Below are 22,149 nucleotides of genomic sequence, written 5' to 3' on the forward strand. Positions count from 1 at the left end.
TTAGAAGGAAGTCAGCAAAAAACAACAAGAGAAAAAATGTGCGGCCTGTAGCACAGAGGTAGGCAGGAACCCGTCTAGGCCTACTTGGATCAGGACTGGGCCTTCTCGCCCCAGGTCCCCAGCTCTCCAGTAGCTTGGCAGTCACACCCACAAACTGCCCCGGCACCATGTAATCTCATCAATGGCCAAGGCCCAGAGACTATAAACTAAACCTCTAAGAAGAAAGCTGCTGCAGAACGCCCTGACCCCACGCCAGGCTGTCTTCACCAGGACATCTCCAAAAGGGTCAGGTTGAGTTTCTGTCCCTTTCCCAAGCAGAACTCCCACAGCCGAAAACCTCCAGAACCTAGCCATGGCCATGCGCAAGGCCACTTTCCTTACACTTGAGCAAGCCTCACCCAAGACGGGACGACCCTCACCAGAGAGCAGACCAGCAGGAAAACCAGGTATGCGGAAACCCAAGACTGAGATCTCCAAGCCCGCTTGGATCAGGACTGGGCCTCCTCCCCTCAGGCCCGCAGTTTTCCAAAAGCTTGGCAATCACACCCACAAACTGCCCCAGTGCCATGTAATCCCATCAATGGCCAAGACCCAGAGACTATAAACTAAAGCTCTTGGAAGAGAAAGACAGGATTTCCTGAACATTATATTCTACCCATAACAAGCAATGCAAAACAAATCATCTAGCATTGCCTTTTCAGCAGGTTTGAGGGGTGGTGAGACTGGTGTCAAAAGATCGATTGTAACCAAAGTAGAGGGAGAGTATGGGGGAAGTTGTCTGCCACACGGGCAGGGGAAGGGTTGGAGGGGAGGGAGGGGTAGGGGGCAAATACCAGAGATTTTGGTGGTGGAAAGTGTGCACTGGTAAAGGGATGGGTGTTTGATGATTATATGACTGAAGCTCAAACATGAAAGCTTTGTAACTGTAGCTCACAGTGAATCAAAAAAAAGGGGAGGGGAATAATAATAATAAAATGATAAAACAAAGTTAGCATTAGGAGTAGAATTTTAAAAAAGTAATATGGTGTTCATGCCCAATTCAATCAGCTTAATCAATGGCTGAAAAAATAACAGTACTCCTACTTTATTTAAAAAAAAGAAACTACTAAAATAAAATACTAAGAGAAACAGTAGCTGTTGAAAAGTAAACCAGGTAGAAGACTGTATCTCCAGGGGGAAAGAAGGACATCTTCGGGTAAGGGGAATTCATCCTAAGGATCAAGTGGGCGAATCAAATAGACCAGAGAACTGCACACAGCATAACCCAGCGGGAGGTCCCCGGCCTGCAGCCAGAAACGCTGCGCTCAGCCCTTCCCGCACGACCTGCGGGACCGACCCGTGCGCAGGCGCATCTCGGCACTCGGCCTAGTGCAGGCGGGCGACTGCTCTGGCCTGGCCGCCCGCGCTGACGCCACCCGGCCCCGCCCTCTCCCCGCCCCGGCCCCGCCCCCCGGGCCCGCCGCCGTCGCCGCCATCTTGACGGCGGAGAGTTCGGCTGTGGCATCGCCGAGCGGCCTGGCCCTCCGGTACGGCTGCCCCGCGCCCCGCCGGCCCCTGCCCACCCGCCCGCCGGCGCCGCGCGTCCCGGGTCCCGGGCTGTCCGCGGCCCTCGCGGGGCGGAGATGCCGCCCGCCGGCCCGGCCTGCTCTGGGCTCCCTGGAGCGCCCCCGAGAGCGCCGAGGGGGGTGGGCGCGGGCGGGAGCGCGGGGGTCCCTCCCCGCAGCCGTCAGCTGGCCACCCTAACCCGCGCGGCGTGTCTCGTCTTTTTCCCTTTCTGCCCCCCCCAGGAAGTGCCCAGGCCCCGGGAAGAGCCCTGCTGCGCCCACCCCGTGCTCCAGACATGGCCAGTGTGAGTGAAGCCGCCGCGGAGCCGCTCCCGTGGCGGATGGGTGGTCGCGGGGGCGAGGGCGCCGTCACGGGTGACCCCGCGTGCGCGTCGGGAAACTTGGCGGCGACCCGTGCCCAGCCCGACAGCTGGCCCTGCCAAACGCCGCGATGGCAGCTGCCGCCGCGCACGCGCACGCGCACCCTCCCCTCCGCCCTCCCGGGCCGGGAAGTGCCTGACAGTGCGGGAGCTGGGTATTTTAGGGGACAGTGGTCACCGCAGGGATTCCCCGCGACACTCCCCCACCTGAGCACACACGTCAGAGCCCCGACGAGCTCTGGAGCAGCTCCCGGAGAGGCGGAAGTCCTCATTCAAAAATAACGGGGGCTGAACCGGGTTCGAACCCAGCATCCCGTAGGGTCCCCCGAGCACCGCCCGGAGTCATTCCTGAGTGCAGAGCCAGGAGGGACCCCTGAGCATCGCCTGGTGTGACCCAAAAAGCAAAAAAATAAAAAATAAAAAATAATAGAGCCACATCAAGGTGCAGTGCAGATTTCGGAGCGGGGTGCGGAGAGCGCTGGAAGGGGTCTCTGCCGGTTGAGAGGCATTCCATTGAGTGGTGAAAGCTGGGAGGTCGTAGAACCCGGGGGATTGGGCGGAGGGGGGACAGAAAACCCGCCAAGGGGGTGGGGGCAAATAGGATTGCACTGTGCAGTTGGTCTCGGTCCGGGCGCAGCCGTGAGGAGCTGGGTTGTAGCACACAGAGCTCAGCGTCAGGAAGGTGGGTGTGACGGCGCGGAGCTGGGTACCTGGCATGCCCAGTGAAATGTCAAAGTCCGGTGTAGCTGTCAGGACCTGGGGAACATTAACCACCAGCTTTCAGCCTTTCTCCTTCCTCTCTTTTTCTCTCCCCATCCCCGCCCCGCTTGGCTTTTGGGTCAGGACCCACGGTGTTCAGGAAACTGCGCCCTGCCCGTGGGACGGGACTGGTCTCCTGAGTGCCACTGACCTTTTGAACCATTCCCCTGCTCCCTCTTGGCAGTGCCTGTAGGTGGAAAGTTGACCTGGCCTAAACACAGAAAGGGAATGTTTGAAGGATACCTAAAAACACGGGTAAACCCTTTCATTGTTAGCAGCTCATGTGCAGTAATGTTGGTATTTTTTATATTCAAATACTTTTTAAAAAACTTAGAAGTTTTATGCATTGTAAATCGTAACTGGAATTTAGAAACAATATGTTGATTGGCATTTCTTGAACAGTTTAGTTAGAGACTAGACAGGTTAATTGGCCTTGGTGTGGGGACTTTGAAAAATCAAAATTCATGTTTCTGAAATAACTGCCTCTTAAGCTACAGTCATCTGTCCCTAATGCCTTTTGGTAATGTGTATTTAGTGCTTCTGGATTTTTAAAAACAGCCCAGAATCTGAACTTTTTGTATGAAATCATAGTTTGCATTGACAGCCAATTCACATTTCTCAGAATACACCACAGAAGAAATGATAAAAGATGGCTAGATTCTATAGAAAGTTATTTTCAGACTTTGGTATTTACTGTATGATTCTCCTTCGTGAACAGAAGTAGGAGTTAGTCCTAGGACAATATCTAAAAGATTGCTCTAAATCCTAATAACCTATTATTTCAAGTTTAGAATTCTAAATTTGTTTGATGTTAGCCATGTAAGACTCTTCTTTAAACTGCCTATTTTAATTTTTGAGCTGTTGATTTCATGTCACCTGTAATCACCCAGTGCTCCCATGTCATAAAATCTTTCAAATTTGTGCAGAGTTCCATTTCCATCGCAAATAATTTGAAAATCATGTAGTCAAAGAGTCGTTTGATGCAGATTAGAACTGTCACCATCAAACTCTCTAGCGGGTAAATGAGGTACTGGTTTGTTTTCCCATAAAAATGAAACTTGATAGACTCTTACACTGGGAACAGAATTTATAATTTATTATTTCACTTTCATTAAAAGTTTTACCAGTCAGAAGAAATATCAAAATGGATCTAGTGCTCTTGGTATTGGAAGGCTAAAATAATTGATAATAATGATAAGCAGCAGTCTCCAAAATAATTCAGGAAAGCCTCCCTACTGTGTTTGCCCATGCCAATGTAAAGGATCACAAATTACGATTAATAATCAAAGTTGAACTAATGTCAAAAATGGCATGTAAACTTACAGAACTTAGGTTAAAATTAATACATATAAAGATTTAGCACAGGACTAGGGATCTAGTAATCAACATCTATTGATTAAATGCTTTTTATTGCTCCATTCAGTTATCTTACTGAACTTCTTATTATTTGCCATTGCTCAAAATATTTTTGGAATTTGGCATTGCCTTTGGATCCTGAGGCATATTCTATTAGATGTCGTCAGTTGTTAGGTAAATTTAAATTGTAAAAATACTTCTGTAAAAATATTGTAAAAGCACTGAGTTTTTAGATGGGCAGAACGCTTTGTAGCTATCTACAAAGTGCCTTGTTGCACTTTACAGACACTTAGAGGGGGGTGGATTTATCCGAGTCTTGAGAATGAGCTGGAATTGCTAGGCCCAAAGGAGAACAAAGGAGCATTCTAGCAAAAGAAACCTTGTGACATGAAAGAAGGCAGAGAAGTATGGGAATGGTGGTTTGATATTTTATGTTACTAAGGACTACAGTAATAACACTAGGGATTTTATCACAGCCAGTGAAATATTCTTTTATATTTATAGTAAGAAATAAAATGTGAAAGAACACCTGGGTTGGATGATGTCAGGGTGCTCTGCTAAAAAGAATAAGTTCCAGAGTGTCAAATTGCGGAACTGTTGTAACTACTCACTGACTTGTTTTCACGCTGTTCTCTACAGTGTTCCTGTTCTCTACAGTGGGTACATTCCTTAAAACAGAGGTTTTCAACCTTGTTCATAACTGCATACTGACAACTGGCAAGGTCCCGGTATTGAAAAATATCTGTCTTTCAAACTTTCCTTATTTTTTGTCACTTTACTCCTCTGCTTCTGGATCAATTTTCTGACTGTCTTGATATAAGAAGTTCTTTGCGGTTTGTGGCAGCTGTTGTCCACAAGTTAACTTTCAGGCCTATTTTTAACTATTCCCTAGGTCCACTCTCTCTCATCCTGTAAGTCTTATAAATAGATCTTTATGACTATACTCTGTGTTCCTGAAAGTCACTCATTCAAATGCTCTTTCCCTAGCAAAGATTTTCAAAATGTTTCATATATCTCATGAAATTTCTCCAACTTCCCCAAAGATTCTTGAATTGTTCAAATATTTTAATAGCACTTCATAAATTCATAGCATTTGTTTTACAACTTTTTATAACCTGCTTCTCATGCATGCCACCCACATCCCTCTTAATCCATATTCCTGGCCCTGTTTATACATCTGTTCCACTAAGAATTAGCAGCTGTATTCTGATACAAAGGACCTGAGAGTGAATATTTTTGGCTTTGAGAGCTATAGAGTCTCTTGGAAACTACTTAACTCTACTGTTAGGGACAGATAACACATAAATGTAGCTACAGTAAACTTTATTTGCCAAAATGAATAGCAGGGTGTATCCTGACATATTTTGGCAGCCCCTGTATTAAATTGTTCCAAGAAGTATTAAAACTAAAGCTTTGTGAGTGTATCTGCCACAGGTGCACATACTCCATGAACTCCCCAGAGTCTAGGAAATGGACATAGATGTAGAAAATGTGTCACAAAGATATATACTGAAATAAAGTCAAAGAAAATGGACATAGCCAAAAGGGAAAGAGGAAAGTTGATACGGGAGACAGCATAATTCATGGTAGTAAAGAACAAGAGAAGAATTTATAAAATATTAGGGGTTTTGTTCAACAGGGAGTTACTGAAAAACCTTTTTAAGGACAGAAGAATCTTACTGGCTATTCTGCATTTTTAGTGTTCTTGCTAAATTGGGCAATTTTGAGAGATTTCCATATTCCCTAGTCTGGCCGTCTTGATTCTTATTGAAAAAGTCACACACTTCTACACCAAGTTATTATTTTCTAAAATAGCTACATAAATAGGTATAGTATTTGTGGTAAGTGCTAAATAATAGTAGAATAAATATTAATCTTAAAAATCACATTGCATTGTGAAGTTTGCTAGAGGTTGTTAAGCAAAATAACATAATCAAGCAAATAACATCAATGTTTTTTCTTTGTTTCTAGGTGCTCTGTAACAGAGCCAGACTGGTTTCCTATCTCCCAGGATTTTGCTCTTTAGTTAGGAGGGTTGTCAGTCCTAAAGCTTTTTCAACTGCTGGATCTTCATCCGGGTCTGATGAATCTCATGTGGCCACTGCTCCCCCAGATATTTGTAAGTAGAAGTTATTATTGCCTTAAAATTGTCTCAAAGTACTTTAAATTGTATTTCAGTTTCAGTAATACTTCTTTTATATTTAAAGTATATATGTATATATGCCATTGGAAGTGAAAATAGGGTTCTGCCATTTGTCTATATCTGAAAGCTACAATATAAAATTAAATACATTTTCTTAAACTTTAAGTTTATTCATCCTCATGATACTGTTAAACTTTATTACTTCTTCTCTTTTCTGAGTTTATTTTCCTTTTTTTCCCCCAGTGTCAGGGATCAAACCTCTTGCATGAAATAGGAAAACAACATCCTTAGTTGCTAAAAAATTCTTAAATGTAGCTGACATTATTTATTAGTGTTTATTGAATTATAACTTCCAACTTTGTAAAAAATTCTTTTCTCTGTTTTCCATACTGCTGTACTCTTAAATCATGCCAAAATATTTAATCATGTAATTTCCTAGGTAAATATAGGTTATCTCTCACTGCTTTCAGTAGCCATTCCCAAATTATCTTCAAACAGTGTTGATGGCATAGTGGTGAGCATACCTGCCTTCCAAATTATCTTCAGACTATGACTCATTACTCAGTATCTGGAAAAAAAAATTTATAACTTGTGTGATTAGATTGAGAAATGATTCATGTTGCGTTTTATTCCTGTATTGGAGGTTTATTATGTTTAACACTGCTATAGTAAAGGTGTATCTTTAGGAATTTAACTTAATGTGTACTAAAGAGATTGTCCTTAAATGAAATAAAAATAGTATGTTTTTATTAGTATCAGTTTTATTGGTTATTTGTTATTTTTTTATTTAGCTTTTTCTTTCAACGTAATATGCTCTAGTAGCCTTCATTCTTTTTTTTTTTAAATTTTATTGAATCACCATGCAGAGGGTTACATAGTTCTCAGGATTATGTCAGTTATACAATACTCAAACACCCTTCCCTTCACCAGTGCCCATATTCCATCACCAACCACCCCATTATACCTCCCGCCCCCCCAGTCCCCGCCCTTGTAAGTGATAAGTTTCACTTTGTTTACGCTTTATCTTGGTTACATTCCATGTTTCAACACATAACTCACTATTGTTGCTAGGGTTTTCCCCCAAAAAAGAAAAAGACAGTCCTACTGTCAAGGAAGCATTTGATAGCTCTCCATTGCTGAGAATGTAGAGATATTAAGTCCCGCTGTTTGTTACATAACTTTTCTATTTTTTTCCCCCTCGTCCCGCGCCACCAAGTTCACGCCTGTTTAGTAATCACCACGCTGCCTGACAAAGGGAAAAAAAAACCGAAAAAGATGGTTATTTCCCGTCATCAGCCGACGTGGGGCTCTGGCTTAGTTGATAGTTTGGTAGAATGTCTGCAAGCAGTTTCTGGAACCAAAAGTAATACGCTGGTATCGGCCCCGGCTCGAGATTCCACCAGCATCCCACTGTTCCAAGTACATAATGATTTATTCCCTTGTATCCCATTCCCACGCCACCAGGTCCGTGTCAGCTTAATGGACATCATACTATGGTTAACGCCACGCCGCGTTTCTTCCCAAGAAAGAAGGATATTTCTTCTCAGCCGGCGTGGGGATATGGCTTAGCCTTCATTCTAAGTACAATAAAGATTCGCCATTCTTAATATAATTATCAAGCATTATATTGTGTGAGTTGTAATACTTTAATTATTCCACTAAAAATGGACCCTTTTTGTTGTTTTGGAAATGACATGAGACTTAAACGTAATCATGCAGGAAAATAATTTTCAAAGACACCATTTTGGTTTTAAAAACAATTAACTGTAAGAATAGCATTCTTTCAGTCTACCTGCTAATTAGAAAAGGACTTTGTGTTATTGTTCCTCTTCAGGCTCTCGAACAATCTGGCCTGATGAAACTATGGGACCATTTGGACCTCAGGATCAGAGATTTCAGCTTCCTGGGAACATAGGCTTTGATTGTCACCTCAATGGGACCTCATCACAGAAGAAAAGCCAGGCTCCCAAAACTTTACCTGATGTTCTAGCAGAACCTTTATCAACTGAAAGACATGAGTTTGTGATGGCACAGTATGTGAATGAGTTTCAGGCAAGTTGCTAATGTTTTGTTTGTCTGATAATGCTGTTAATTTTTGTTTACTCTGAGCGTATTTATTGAAGAGGTTAAAAAGAGCCTTAATGCTAGTATACACAAAACAACCTACCAATCTACCTGGCTTCTGAAATTTGGGCGTTGTACTGTAACATTTGCTGTGCAATTCTTTTCTTAATTTTAGATTGCAGTTTCAAGGTAATTAAATACTTGAAAAATATCTTCTTTAATAGCTGCTTATTTCAGATAGAGATAATTTGATCATTTCTATATTGCAAATTCAGATTCCCTGTTTTTTTTTTTACATCTATAAATAGCGATTATAATTTACGTATGGTCCTAATTCTGACCCCTTGTATATTCTTCCAGCATTTGGAGACTTTTGAAAACTCTGAAATTCTTCAGATAACGTATAAGCTGAAATAGAAGTTTTATAAGTAGGACTTTTATCTTTTTACTGTTTGTGTTTTTTGGGGGCCATACCAGGCAGTGCTTACGCTTATTCCTGGCTTGACCTCAGGGATCACTCCTGGTGGTACTGGGGGCCATATGAAGTGCCAGGGATTGAACCCAGGTTCAAGGCAATCATTCTACTCACTCTCGTATTGCTTTGACCCTTACAAATAAGATTTTTTTAAAGGCTACTTCTAATACGTATGTTTAATGAGTTTATAATACTGGTATTAAATAATGATTTTTTATTTTTGGTTTTGTGGTCACATCCTGCAGTGTTCAGGGCTTACTCCTGGCTCTGCACTCAGCTATCATTCCTAGCAGGGCTCCGGGGACCAAATGGGGTCCTTGGGATGAACTTGAGTGGGCTGCATGCAGGACAAATATCCTACCCACAGTACTATCTCTCCAGCCCTCTTTAATTTCAATTAGCTTTTAAACAAATAATGAATCACCATTTACTCAAGTAGTAAGTTACATGCAGTTCCATGTTTCTTTGAAGCCCCTGACCTGTTGAGTCCCATTTTTCATATATCTACAGTTTTAGACTGATATTTTTATTGAAATTATATAACCAATGTTGGAACGTAGTTGACCTCCTTTATGTTCAGGGATTTGGGGCCAGAACCAGCAGTGCTCAGGACTTACTCCTAGCTCTTTGCCCGGGGATCATTCCTGGCAGCCTCGGGATCATTTGGGGCTCCAGAGATTAAACCCAGGTCTGTTACTTGCAAATGCAGCAGCTTACCTACTGTGCCACTATGCAATTTCTCCAGTCCCTCTTTCAGCTTTTTATCTCAGATAATTCCTTCTCAGATAATTCCTTGGCCCCTTTTTTTCTTTTTTTTTTTCTTTTTGGGTCTTTGGGTCACACCTGGTGATACACAGGGGTTACTCCTGGCTCAGGAATCGCTCCTGGCAGTGCTCGGGGGACCATATGGGGTGCTAGGAGTCAAACCTGGTCGGTCGTATGCAAGGCAAATGCCCTACCCACTGTCCAGCCCCTCTTTGGTCCCTCTTGTCTGCCTACTTCCATGTTTCATTTCATCTTGCTGAGTTAATCCCTTGATCACCTAATAACCTTGGCTTTTTCCATAGAGTGCATTGATTTACTAATTTACTAATTTTGTTTCTATTTTTAAGTTTTTGGATCACATCCAGTTGTGCTTGTGCTTCTCCCAGCTCAGCACAGGGGTTACTCCCCCAAGAACTCTGAGGACAGTATGATGCCAGAAGTCCTGTCCTGTATTTCTGCATGCAAAGCATGTGCACCAGCCCCCTGAACTATGTCCATGGCCCAATGATTGTTTTATGAATAATTTTGGTTTTGTATTTCTGTCTGCCTCTTGAATGTTCTCATCTGGATGGTCTCAAGAGTCTCAGACTTTGAGTGTGTCTGATACTGATTTGTCCTTTGTTTCAGAACCTCTTTGCTCTCACATTATCGGCAATCTAAATGACTTAAGATACTTTACACTCTTCCAGGACAAAAATTACTGTACCACCTTCTGCAATAGTAATTTCCATTTCTGAACAAATGATTTTTGTTCTTTCAGTTTTTATTAGTATTAATATTGCTGAAGTTCTAGATCTCCTTATCTTACCTCGATTTGGGGGAGTCTTTAGTTTAATAGACTGTGAAGATAGTGTAAATCTGGGTGCAAAGATTAGCTCATGATAATTTATTTTGTGACCTTACAAAAGTTACATAACTTCTCTGAGCAAATGTGTCCTTATATGTAAATTATTTGATCACTATCTCACAAATTTGCTGTGAGGGTTAATGTGGAAAAGGTATATAAATACTTAAATACACTGAATGACCTGTGTGATTGTTATAAATGCACCACTTTCTATAATCATTGCATACCTCTGCACTATTACTATCTCTTCCTGGACCATTTTTTCTTCTAAATTCCTAAGTTATACTCCAGCTGCAGCTTGCCTTTTAAGATGCATATGATAATTAACATGAAGTCAAATGTGGTCATTTCAGCAAAATGCTAATTTCTCCCAGCAAATCATTTTTTTCCACTTCTATACCACATAAGGATAGCTGAATTCTATGGCACTTTTCCCTCTGAGGGTTTTCATTTACTCATCATTTTCTTCTGCCAGCTTGAAGGCCACATTGTTAACATTGCAGTGCCTGCTTTTATCTTAGTTTTCATTGGATAGTGCCACATACATTTCGGTAGAGTAAGAAAACCTCTAAGACTTTGCATAACAACTGTATTAAGTCATGCTCTTTTGTAAATCATTGCTATTGTCTCCACTTTACAGATTATAGAACAAATAAGTATTTAGGCATAATTGCAGGGTACCAGAAAGGGTAACATTGTAATATTTGGAGCATTTTCATTTCTTAGCCAACTTCCATTTCTGTCTTGTCTTAGACAACAATGTTCTACAAAATGGGCACTGGAACGATCCAGAGGGGCAATAATAATCCTTTGTGCAATTGAAGGATGCTTCCTGTTCGTTCACTTAAAGGGAGGGCACTAAGTTTGTTTGTTTAAATTCTGAAAAGGGGTTAGTCGGGTAAATAAGTGTAGGAACTTCTGTCTTCAAAATATATCAGTATATATCAAAAGTATTCTGTATTTTACATTCATGTATTTTCAGACAGGTTTGTAAAATAATATTTTCATCAGAAAAATATGAGGCCATAAGAAAACTCTAGGCTATCACTAGTATATGAAGATTGTTTAAAAAATTTCCTAGATAAAAGAAGTTTAATGCTGATAAGATATTTTTTATCTGAACTCCAGATTTTTGCTTACTTATATTTCTTGTTTCCCCTTAGGGTAATGATACGCCTGTTGAACAAGAAGTTAACAGTGCGGAAACCTATTTTGAAAGTGCCAAGGTAGAGTGTGCAATCCAAGCATGTCCAGAATTGCTGCGGAAAGGTATGTTGTGCTTCACAGACTTGACACTGACGTATATTAGATAACATCGTTAGGTTCTTAGTATTTGGACTAATACAAGCTATTAGAATTGTATTGCTTTAAAACTGCACTATTTTAGCATGTTTGGAAGAGGATTACTACACAGCCAACATAAAGTCTCCTGAACATCTGACTATGCTTTTGATACTTTAGATAGGAGGAAAATAACTTAAACACTTTTTAAAGACAAATAATATTCACCCTACTTACTCTTAACTTTGTTGTAAATAAGGGACCAAAAGAGGGTACAGTATTCTACTCAATAAGTAGAATATTGGCCTTCCATGGAGCCCACCCAGTTTCTATTGCCAGTGCCACATGTGGCCCACCATCTCCAGCAGGAGTGATCCCTAAGCACAGCTGGGTGTGGTCTAAAAACAATTCATTAGAAGTGTTTCCATTCCATCCACTCTTTCCAAAACAGTAATTCATTTAAAACTGAACTTGAACCAGGACAAATTAACTTAATCATGATTTTTTTTAAGTATTTTAATGCATGTTTTCCTTTTTTAAAGAATGAGATTGTTTTCTCTTCGATATGGTTTTTTTTTTTCTGTATAGACTTTGAATCACTCTTTCCTGAAGCAGCCACCAACAAACTTATGATTCTGACTGTAACACAGAAAACTAAGAATGATATGACTGTTTGGAGTGAGGAAGTAGAAAATGAAAGGGAGCTGCTCTTAGAGAAGGTAATTCTTTCATTTGCTGACAGCTTATTTATAATCTTGTTTCATTTTACCATTTGTTTTGAAACTGAGTGTCTACTTAGCTTTTATTCATTTTACATCGTTGTGTTTTTGCACTAAAAGCCTGAATATCTACTCTGAGAATAAAAGGGCCAGAAGTTTTTTAGTGTCATTGAAAAGTACAGATTATTTTCAGTGCTTTTTTTTTTTCAAGTTTTTTGTGTCTGCCTCGAAGTATGAGAAATACAGGTTTTTTTTAAAAAAAGCAAAAAATAAGAATAACTTTTCATAGACATTTCTCTCCTCTATTAGTCTTTTCATTCGCCATCAGTCTCTTAATCATATTAAGTAAGGGCTAGGACTCAAAGGGCAGGAGTAAATGCATTACATGAAGGAGCCTTGATTTTAGTTGCCAGTATCATTTGGTTCCCTGGGCCTGCTGCAGCCCTCGACGTTTTTTTTTGTTTTGTTTTTTTTTTTTAAGAGGAACAGTAATTATCCTGTGTTCAAGAAATAAACATGGGCAGGGTATTTGTAGTTTGAAGATGATTTATTACATGCTCTTCTCTCTCTTTTGTGCTTTGCTTTTAACCTGGAAACGTCATCTTGCTATAACAGTAAACCTTTTTTATGAAGTCTGCACAGTATTTACATTGTAAGGGGAAGCCAATGTTTAAATACTTCCTTGGTGATTTATAAGTTGAATGTTTTAATACTTTTGAATATTTGAAACTTTTGCTGTTGTAGGCAGTGAGTATATGGATACATAAATTTAATGTACGCATTTAGATACATTCATCTGTAAATTCCTAAATAGTGAATTGTGTTAAGAGATATACACATTAAAAAGATATTTTTTGATTAAAGAACTGTGATTGACAGTGTGTTGATAATTGAGTTTTAGGCATATAATATCAGTTAGAATCCCACCATCAGTGTCAACTAACTTCCACCACCTTCAGCCTCAGTACATCCCCCTCATCAACATGACAGGCACATAACCAAGTTCCACTGGTTGCATCTTAAAAGGAGATATATGCATTTTTTTTCATCTTTACCTGTATTTTATTTATTTTTTTTCCTGTTTTCTTTTTTTTAATTTTTTTTATTTTATGCTTTTTAATTGAGACACTGTGAGAACAGTTACAGGGCTTTCAGGATCAAGTCTCAGTCATACAATGTTCAAACACCCATTCCTTCACCAGTGCACATGATCCACCACCAAGAACCCCAGCATACCTCCCTCCCACTCCCCCTCTACCTGTGTGGCAGATGATTTTCACTTTAATCTCTCCTTACTTTGATTACATTCAATTTTCGACGGAAAACTCACTATCATTATTTGGAGTTTTTCCCCCAATAGTCAGACCTGTCAGAATGGCATCATTAGATCGTATGTTTTCTATTGTTGATAAAATGAGCATATGATGTTGCATGGTCGTGAAATTGGCCGCCCAGTTTTGGGATTCTGGTATTAAGTTCAGACGTTTTTCTGCCAGCAGCCGCTGCATTCCGAGATTGGTTTGTGTCCTCTGGGGTCATGGCTTCAGGAGCGGGGGAGCTGTTTGTGGGAGGCTGCTGGGGTCTCATTACAGCAGGAAGCAGGGCCGGTTCTGCCCCTCCCACCCATCGCAAGATTCCCCATGCGTCCCATCATTGTAAGCTCCTACCTCTGTCCAGTTGGCACGAAACGGTGGTGGTCGCCATGCTGCGGAGAGGGGAAAAGGATGAGGACAAAAACACTTTCCCTCCTGGGGCTGCACAGGACCGTAGTTAGTTCAGAGTCCATGAGTGTAGCTGCCAGCAGTCTCTGGGTTTCTGTGCCTCTGTGTATAATGTCCGCTCAGGGGTGGCGGAGTTGTTCCTGAGCATTTTCTTTGGATATCTAGAACGCGGCCACGTGGTTTACAGAGATATCCCAGTCCCACAAACTGGAGCCGTGCTGGTAGAAGCTCAGTTTCGCCGGGACTCCATCTGGAGAAGGAGGGGACTCTGCACCTTCTCCGTCTGGTGCCCCAGTGCTGTTGGCCCGGTCTGGGGTCCCAAGCATTCTCTGACTTGTGGTGCCGAGGCCTGGTTCTTGCCGCTGACTGTTGGGACAAAATGGCGCTGAGGGCGAGTTGAGGGCGTGACTTCCTGCAGCAGGGCGGGCTTGAGACTGGGCTGGCCCCGCCCCGTTCCAGTGCCCCCACGCATTTTGGAGAGATGTCCCAGTCCCACATACTGGAGCCATGTTAATGGAAGCTCAGTGTCGCCGGGGCTCCATCTGGAGAAGGCCTGCTGGTTGTACCTTCTCTGTCTGGCATCCCGGTGTCGTTGGCCCGTTCTGGGGTCTGGAGCATTCTCCGGCTTGCGGTGCTGCTGGCCCAGCTTCTTACTGCTCAATACATGCATTTTTTTTTAAATTTTTTATTGAGTCACCATGTGGAAAGTTACAAAGTTTTCAGGTTTAAATCTCAGTTATACAATACTCGAATACCCATCCCTTCACCAGTGCTCATATTCCACCACCAAGAATCCCAGTATAGCTTCACCCCGCCCCCTCACACCCCTAACCCCCCCACGCCCCTAACCCCCCCACCCTAAGCCCCCCCCCCCTCCGCCTGTGTAACTAATAAATTTCACTTTACTTTCACTTTGATTGCATACAATATTTCAAAAAAACTCACTATTATTGTTTGGACAGTCTCTCCCCTAAAGTCAGACCTGCTGAAAAGGAAGCATTAGATAATTTGTTTTCCATTGCTGAGGATGAAGAGGTATGAGGTCGAGTGACCACACTTAGCGGCCTCTCAGTTTTGGGTTTCTGTAATTTAGTATTTTAGTAACTAAGTCCAGAGAGATATCTGCCAGAAGTTGCATGGTTGCCAACTTGTACTTCTCAGTTACATTATATTCCACATATGAGTGCAATCTTTCTATGTCTGTCTCTTTCTTTCTGACACATTTCACTCAACATGATACTTTCCATGTTGATCCATTTATATGCAAATTTCATGACTTCATGTTTTCTGACGGCTACATAGTATTCCATTGTGTAGATGTACCAGAGTTTCTTTAACCAGTCATCTGTTTTGGGGCACTCTGGTTTTTTCCAGATTCTGGCTATTTAAACTCTGGTACGTGTTGCTAGTTTGCTCATCAAATAGTCTATTCTGTACCCTTAGCTTATTCTGGATGCTACCCTATATAGTGACTATTTCTTTTTATTTTTCCCTGAAAAATGAAAAATAATTAAAGTCTTTACTTAAAAATTTGAAAGTTTCTCTAAAAATTTGATGTTGGGTTATATTAGTTCTTTATCTACCAGATAGGAATATTATTCCTACATGACGAATACTTGGGTACCTTAGCTAAAAACAGTTAAAACGGTTGTCTTTACTAATTTACAGGCGTGATAATGTCAAGTATCATTAGCATTAGCATTGGATGTATAGTATATTTCATTTATAAAGCTATTTTATGATAATAACTTCAAACTTGCATATACACATACTTGCTAATAAATTTCATGAAGTGAACAATCAGGAACAAGTTTCATGTTTAAAGGAGATTATAGAAAGCTATTAAGACATTGTCTCTGTTTTTAAGGAGTTCTGAGTTCAGAACATAAAATTTTAATGGATAATAAAAATTTTCTGTTTAAATATTAAGGTACTTCTCAGTAATACCACCATCATTTCCTTGGTAAAGAGTTTTCATATAGGCATTGCATTAGTGGACTTACTTTCTGATCATTTAAAAATTCTGAGTCTCAGTTGATATTAGCTTCAGTGTAATAGTGAGTCCGTTTTCTAGTACCTAATTTCAGGGCTTTGAAATAGCATTGCTTTGTCATATGTTTTTTAATTTATTAATAATTCAGGTTTTGTTTTCTATTTGAGATCTTAGTGATCATTTTAGAATAAGATATAGCTTATTATCCAAGTGCATTTTTGTTTTATGACTTAAGTATTTTAATTTTTTCCAGCAGATGTCAGTGTTTGCTGTTGAACAAAAATATTTGAGAAATATTTAAATTTTATTTTTAATTTTAAATAAATAATGTTAATTTGATAATTTGAAATTCTTTTAGTTAACCATTATAAACACTTAATTACCAGTTATGTGTTGTCTCCTTGTAATTTTGTTTATGGTACATCTTTTTATTAAGTTGATAGACGTCTTCTAAACAGTATTCTAAGTGTTCCTTTTTCCTTTTGGGGAAATTATGATAAAGTTTAATTACCACAAAAAATATGAACTATGATGATAGCTAAAGAATTTGGGGGAGAGATAGCAGGGGCTGGAGAGATAGCACAGCGGGTAGGGTGTTTGCCTTGCATGTGGCCAACCTGGGTTCGATCCCCTGCATCCCACATGGTCCCTGAGCACCGCCAGGAGTAATTCATGAGTACAGAGCCAGGAGAAATCCCTGAGCATAGTAGAGCATGACCCAAAAAATTTTTTAAAAAAATTTTATTAATGTTTTTCATTACCTTACAAACCTTGCATAGCAAAGGTCAGTAAACATTTTCTGTAAAGAGCCAGATAATTATGTTAGGCTTTATGAACTAGAAGGTCTCAGCTTCTCAGTGCTGTTCTTGTTCTTTCAAAGCAACTGAAGAAAGTGCATAAATGACAGTCATGGCTGTGTTCCAGTAAAACCATACAGATAGCTGTGTTGGACCTTGGCTTCAGTCTGCTAATCCCCTTTTGTAAGATACCACCCATATGTTGTGGACTTGGGGAATCTCAACTGGATGTTAAGAGTGTTTAGCCAGGTCTTTTCCCTCTAGGCAGGCTAAAATCTGCTTCCGAACACTAATGGGCCCATTCACATCTCAGCCCTACAGACAGCACATTGTGCTCTGAGCCTCACAAGGCTCATCTATGCACAACTCAGCCCTTACATACATATAACCAGAGCACATCATTCTTCAAGAATACTCTGAATACACCCAACAAAAGCTAAACTCTCTTGTCTAGCTTCTCAGCTCAGCTCAGTGACCGTCACCCGGACTCTACTTCTTTACCCATCCCCAGACAGAAAGCTGCAAGTAATTCACTTGTTTCTTCTCTCTTTTCTTAAAGTATATATAGACTTTGCTTACTTTTTGTTGAATATAAAACAACTAATCTCTTTTTTTTTCAGTTTTATAATTAGCAGTGGATGACAGTTTTGATACCAGTTTATTCTCTTATGACATGAAGCAAATTTTTCTCCTTATTTTAAATCAGTATTTGAATTTTTTAATTTTTTAAGTTTATTTTATTTTAATGAATCACCACGAGATACAGTTACAGACTTGCAAACTTTTATGATTGTGTTTCAGAGAAACAGTGTTCAAGTGCCCATCCCTCCACCAGTGCCCATTCTAAACAAGTATTTTGAATATTGTAATATGATCCTAATATTTGCTACTCTTTTAAATACTACTGTTTTAGATTCCAGTAAAGCTAATAAAGATGCCATAGGAAACAGAGGGAAGACCAAAATTTTGAGCAGGTGAATTAGGTAGTGTGTAATGATTATATATTTCACAAAAGATACATCCTGTGAGAAGGGTCCTCCCCAGTAACTGTGCCCTGCCCATCCACTTGCCTTCTATGCCTTTTTGGAAATGTTTTGTGTCTGAGTTGATCTGTGTTTTTTTGAAGGACACGTAGATTGGGGGAGTGGGGAGTCTGGGCAGGGGAAGGGGAAGGAGCTTCCAAGCAATACTCAGGAGGTCAGGGAGGTCAGGGAGCCTCACCAGTGTTCTTGGTTTGGGTTTTTGGCCTACACCTAGTGGTGCTTGGGCCTTCTAACTGTGCTTAAGGACACTTCTGGTGGGCCGCAGGGGATCACATGCATTGCAGTGGTCAGCCGTGTGCAAGGCAGGCGCCTCACTCCCTATGCTGTCTGTCCCTTCCAACAATGTACAGTGAAAGAAAAGTAAGACTGGTACCTAACACATTTATCTTTTACTGTTATATAAGTTCTATACAATGGTTCCACAAGTTGTTCATCTTTCCGATCTGTCGCGCGCCACTTCGACCAGCGAAGAAACATGCAACTCGGAGATCCTTCTTGCTCCTTCTTGCTGCGATTTATTCAGGGACTTTCCATTGAAGGGGGTAGAAACGGGAACAAGGGGGAACGAGGAGGAGGAGGAGGAGAGAGGGACCAACGAGGAGGAACCTCTAGCTAGGTGACTTACCCCCTTATATACCTCTCGTGGCCTGCACGTGTCTGCAGCTGATAGGCTAGTTACAGCTCATGGGCGTGGCAAGACATCCTGTTTCCTTATTAGGTGTTGTTTACGAATAACTAACGGTGCAATTTACAAGCACAGTGCAACTGTTGTTACAAAGCAAGGTCCCGTGGAGGCTCTCCACACCGATCAGTGAAAATAACCTTGTTGGCTTACAAATGGCCAAAAGGCACATGAAAAAGTGTTCTACATCACTAATCATCAGAGAGATGCAGATCAAAACAACCATGAGATACCACCTCACACCACAGAGACTGGCACACATCCAAAAGAACAAAAGCAACCGCTGTTGGAGAGGATGTGGGGAGAAAGGGACCCTTCTACACTGTTGGTGGAAATGCCAACTGGTTCAGCCCTTTTGGAAAACTATGGACGCTTCTCAAAAAATTAGAAATTGAGCTCCCATTTGACCCAGGAATACCACTGCTGGGAATATATCTCAGAGAAGCAAAAAAGTATAGTCAAAATGACATCTGCACTTGTATGTTCATTGCAGCACTGTTTACAATAGCCAGAATCTGGAAAAAACTCGAGTGCCCTAGAACAGATGACTGGTTAAAGAAACTTTGGTACATCTATACAATGGAATACTATGCAGCTATTAGAAAAAATGAAGTCATGAACTTTGCATATAAGTGGATCAACATGGAAAGTATCATGCTAAGTGAAATGAGTCAGAAAGAGAGACAGACATAGAAAGAGTGCACTCATCTGTGGAATATAAAATAACAGAGTAGGAGACTAACACCCAAGAATAGTAAAAATAAGTACCAGGAGGTTGGCTCCATGGCTTGGAAGCTGGCCTCACATGCTGGGGGAAAAGGCAGCTCAGACAGAAGGGTAAAATGTGGTTGGAGACCATGCGCAGCAAGGGAGATGCGTGTTGAAAGTAGACTAGAGACTGAACACAATGGCCACTCCATATTGCAAACCATAACAGCCAACTGGAGAGAGAGAAAAAAAGGGTGTTCTCTTTTCTCTATACAATGGTTACATAAGTTGTTCATCTTTCCGATCAATGAAAATAACCTTATGACTTTACAGCCTAAGTAAAGTAGAGAGGCAGGGTTGGGTGGGGAGAGATGGGATTGGGGGGGTGGGAGGGATACTGGGTTTATTGGTGGTGGAGAATGGACACTGCTGGAGGGATGGGTTCTCAAACATTGTATGAGGGAACCACAAGCACAAAAATGTGTAAATCTGTAACTGTATCCTCACAGTGATTCACTAATTAAAAAATAAAAAAAATAAACATTTTAGGTATCCTTGACACTACTATTAATTGTACTTAGTTCCCCATCTGACGCAAAAAATGGTACTTTATTTTAAAAAAGCAGTCCAGTAATGTTGCTATTTTGAGCATATTTGTGTCTTTTTCTGTGCAGTTCATCAATGGTGCTAAGGAAATATGCTATGCTCTTCGAGCTGAAGGATATTGGGCTGACTTTATTGATCCATCATCTGGTTTGACAGTGAGTAATATATCTTAAAAGCCACGGTGTATAATTTGAAGTAGGAAAAAACTTGTAATAACAGTGGTTAAAGCAAATAATTTAAAAATGCGGTTTTTCCAAAGTAATGAGTACAATTCATCATTCAGTCGCATTCATAATTTTGATAGACCTTTGTACCTACAATTAAGTTTCTTCATCTTAAATTGTTTTTATTAAAATACTAAATTCTTCCATCCTCAACAGGATGTTATTTGTTAGCTGAAGATTAGTAATCTTTGAAGAAAGAAAACATTTATATTAAGAAAAACATGGGTGGTTAAAGCATTGTTTAGATATGAAACTTTGAAAATTACCATTTATAAAGTTGCTCTAAAGAAAAGAGCTAAATGACTACTTGTGGTCATTTTTAACTTGGGAATATTTGTCAGTTACAACTAATAGTTTTTTTTCTGATGAGAAGTATACTATTCTCAAAGTCAAGTAAGAACTAGTATAAACTGTTAAAGAAAAACATTCTGGCTTTTGTTTTCTTATCTTGAAAATAATGAAGGTAAATCAGATTATCATCTAAAGTTTATTTCATGTTTAAAAGCAGTGTTCATTTGGTTCTAAGTTATACAAAGTTTGCTGAATCATTTACTTCACATCTCCAGAATTCATAGGAGTGGAGGGAATAATATCAGTACATTTTAGACATTGTACTGATGCAACATGCAACTTTTGTGTTTTGTGTTCATGTTGACTTAAAAAATATTATTCCATTGTCTTTCTTGCTAATGAAAACTTGATTTCTTTTTTATTTCCTTTAGTTTTTTGGACCTTATACGAACAACACTCTTTTTGAAACAGATGAACGCTACCGACATTTAGGATTCTTTGTTGATGATCTTGGCTGCTGTAAAGTGATTCGTCATAGTCTCTGGGGTACCCATGTGTTTGTAGGAAGTATCTTCACTAATGCAACACCAGACAGCCATATTATGAAGAAATTAAGTGGAAACTAGTAGTAATGGCAAGTTATTTGCTGTGCTATTTCTACATAACACTTGGGTTGCTCTTTAAACACTTGTCAAAGGCTTCAGTTTTTAAATTTTAGTTATCTCAAGGTATTTATTTCAACATTTATGATTTTACAGCTTTGGCAGTCGGTTTGTGATCATTTAAATCTCAAATGGTCATTCATATTATCATTGAATACCTGTTGAGCATACACATTGTACAGAATATGGCAATTAACACGCAACCAGGATATTCCCCCTTTTATTGGAAAAGCCTCATTTTAATTATTTTTCTCTAAAAATAAATCACACATTTGGCTATGGTACATTTTTTGTTGCTGTTTTTTTTTTAAATATATATTTCAAGTATTCCTAAAAAATTGTAGTATTAGTCTTCTAATTTTTTTAATAAATGCAATTGAGAATTCTAAATTCATTGTAGTTAACTCTTCCTAATTTTCTTTCTGCTAAATATTTTTGGTGCCAGCCTGAGTATTACTTTGAAATAATGTATAGGCAGCAAGGAGGATAAGGATATACTACCACATCTTTATGTATAAAATGTAGTGTTGGTTTCGTGTACTAAAAAAGTTCTTAACTCCTGCTTGAGACAGATAATTGTACTATTTCATACAAAACTATACCTAAGCTGTTAAATTTTATTTCTTCAGTTTTAGCAGTAGATGGAAACTGTTATGCTTATAAAAATGCCTCTCTTTTATTGGCAGAGTTTGTTTATACATTCTTGTTAACTTTAAAAGAACCATCTTCAGTTTGTGAGGCTCTTGCCATATTGGAATATACACAGATCTCAGGATAACAATTTCTATCAGACTAATTAAATGAATTGAAATTGATATTTTCTTTTTTTAATTAAATGCCTAGCTTTTTAAAAAATACTTTGAGGTTACCAACTGTTTCATTTAGTTCACATATAGCTTCACAGTATGTATAGTTTATGGTTCAAAAGTAAGAGTCCAAAATATCCATTGTCAGAGAAATGAAGTAGTGATGCGTGTGTGTGTGTGTGTGAGAGAGAGAGAGAAAGTGAGAGAGACTATACAGAGTTAACACACACGTACACATCTACAGACACATATTACAATGCACATATTACAATAAGACTCAGTA

General features: G+C 39.9%; 1 protein-coding gene across 1 annotated transcript; it reads left to right on the forward strand.

The window, feature by feature from the left end:
- Positions 1 to 1,432: 1,432 nt before the first annotated feature.
- On the forward strand, positions 1,433 to 21,875 carry MMADHC (metabolism of cobalamin associated D). The gene is made up of 8 exons (XM_055121314.1): positions 1,433 to 1,526; positions 1,788 to 1,849; positions 6,011 to 6,158; positions 8,017 to 8,234; positions 11,497 to 11,602; positions 12,203 to 12,333; positions 19,952 to 20,038; positions 20,830 to 21,875. The coding sequence occupies exons 2-8, from the start codon at positions 1,841 to 1,843 to the stop codon at positions 21,022 to 21,024; spliced, it is 894 nt and encodes a 297-aa protein (XP_054977289.1). The 5' UTR covers positions 1,433 to 1,526; positions 1,788 to 1,840; the 3' UTR covers positions 21,025 to 21,875.
- Positions 21,876 to 22,149: the final 274 nt, after the last annotated feature.

This window comes from Sorex araneus, chromosome 1 (genome assembly GCF_027595985.1).
Source record: "Sorex araneus isolate mSorAra2 chromosome 1, mSorAra2.pri, whole genome shotgun sequence".
In the NCBI taxonomy this organism is placed as follows: Eukaryota; Metazoa; Chordata; class Mammalia; order Eulipotyphla; family Soricidae; genus Sorex; species Sorex araneus.

Coding starts and splice junctions, on each gene's coding strand:
- MMADHC (XM_055121314.1), top strand. Junction 12,334..19,951: donor GGGAGCTGCTCTTAGAGAAG/GTAATTCTTTCA, acceptor TTTTCTGTGCAG/TTCATCAATGGTGCTAAGGA. Junction 20,039..20,829: donor ATCCATCATCTGGTTTGACA/GTGAGTAATATA, acceptor TATTTCCTTTAG/TTTTTTGGACCTTATACGAA.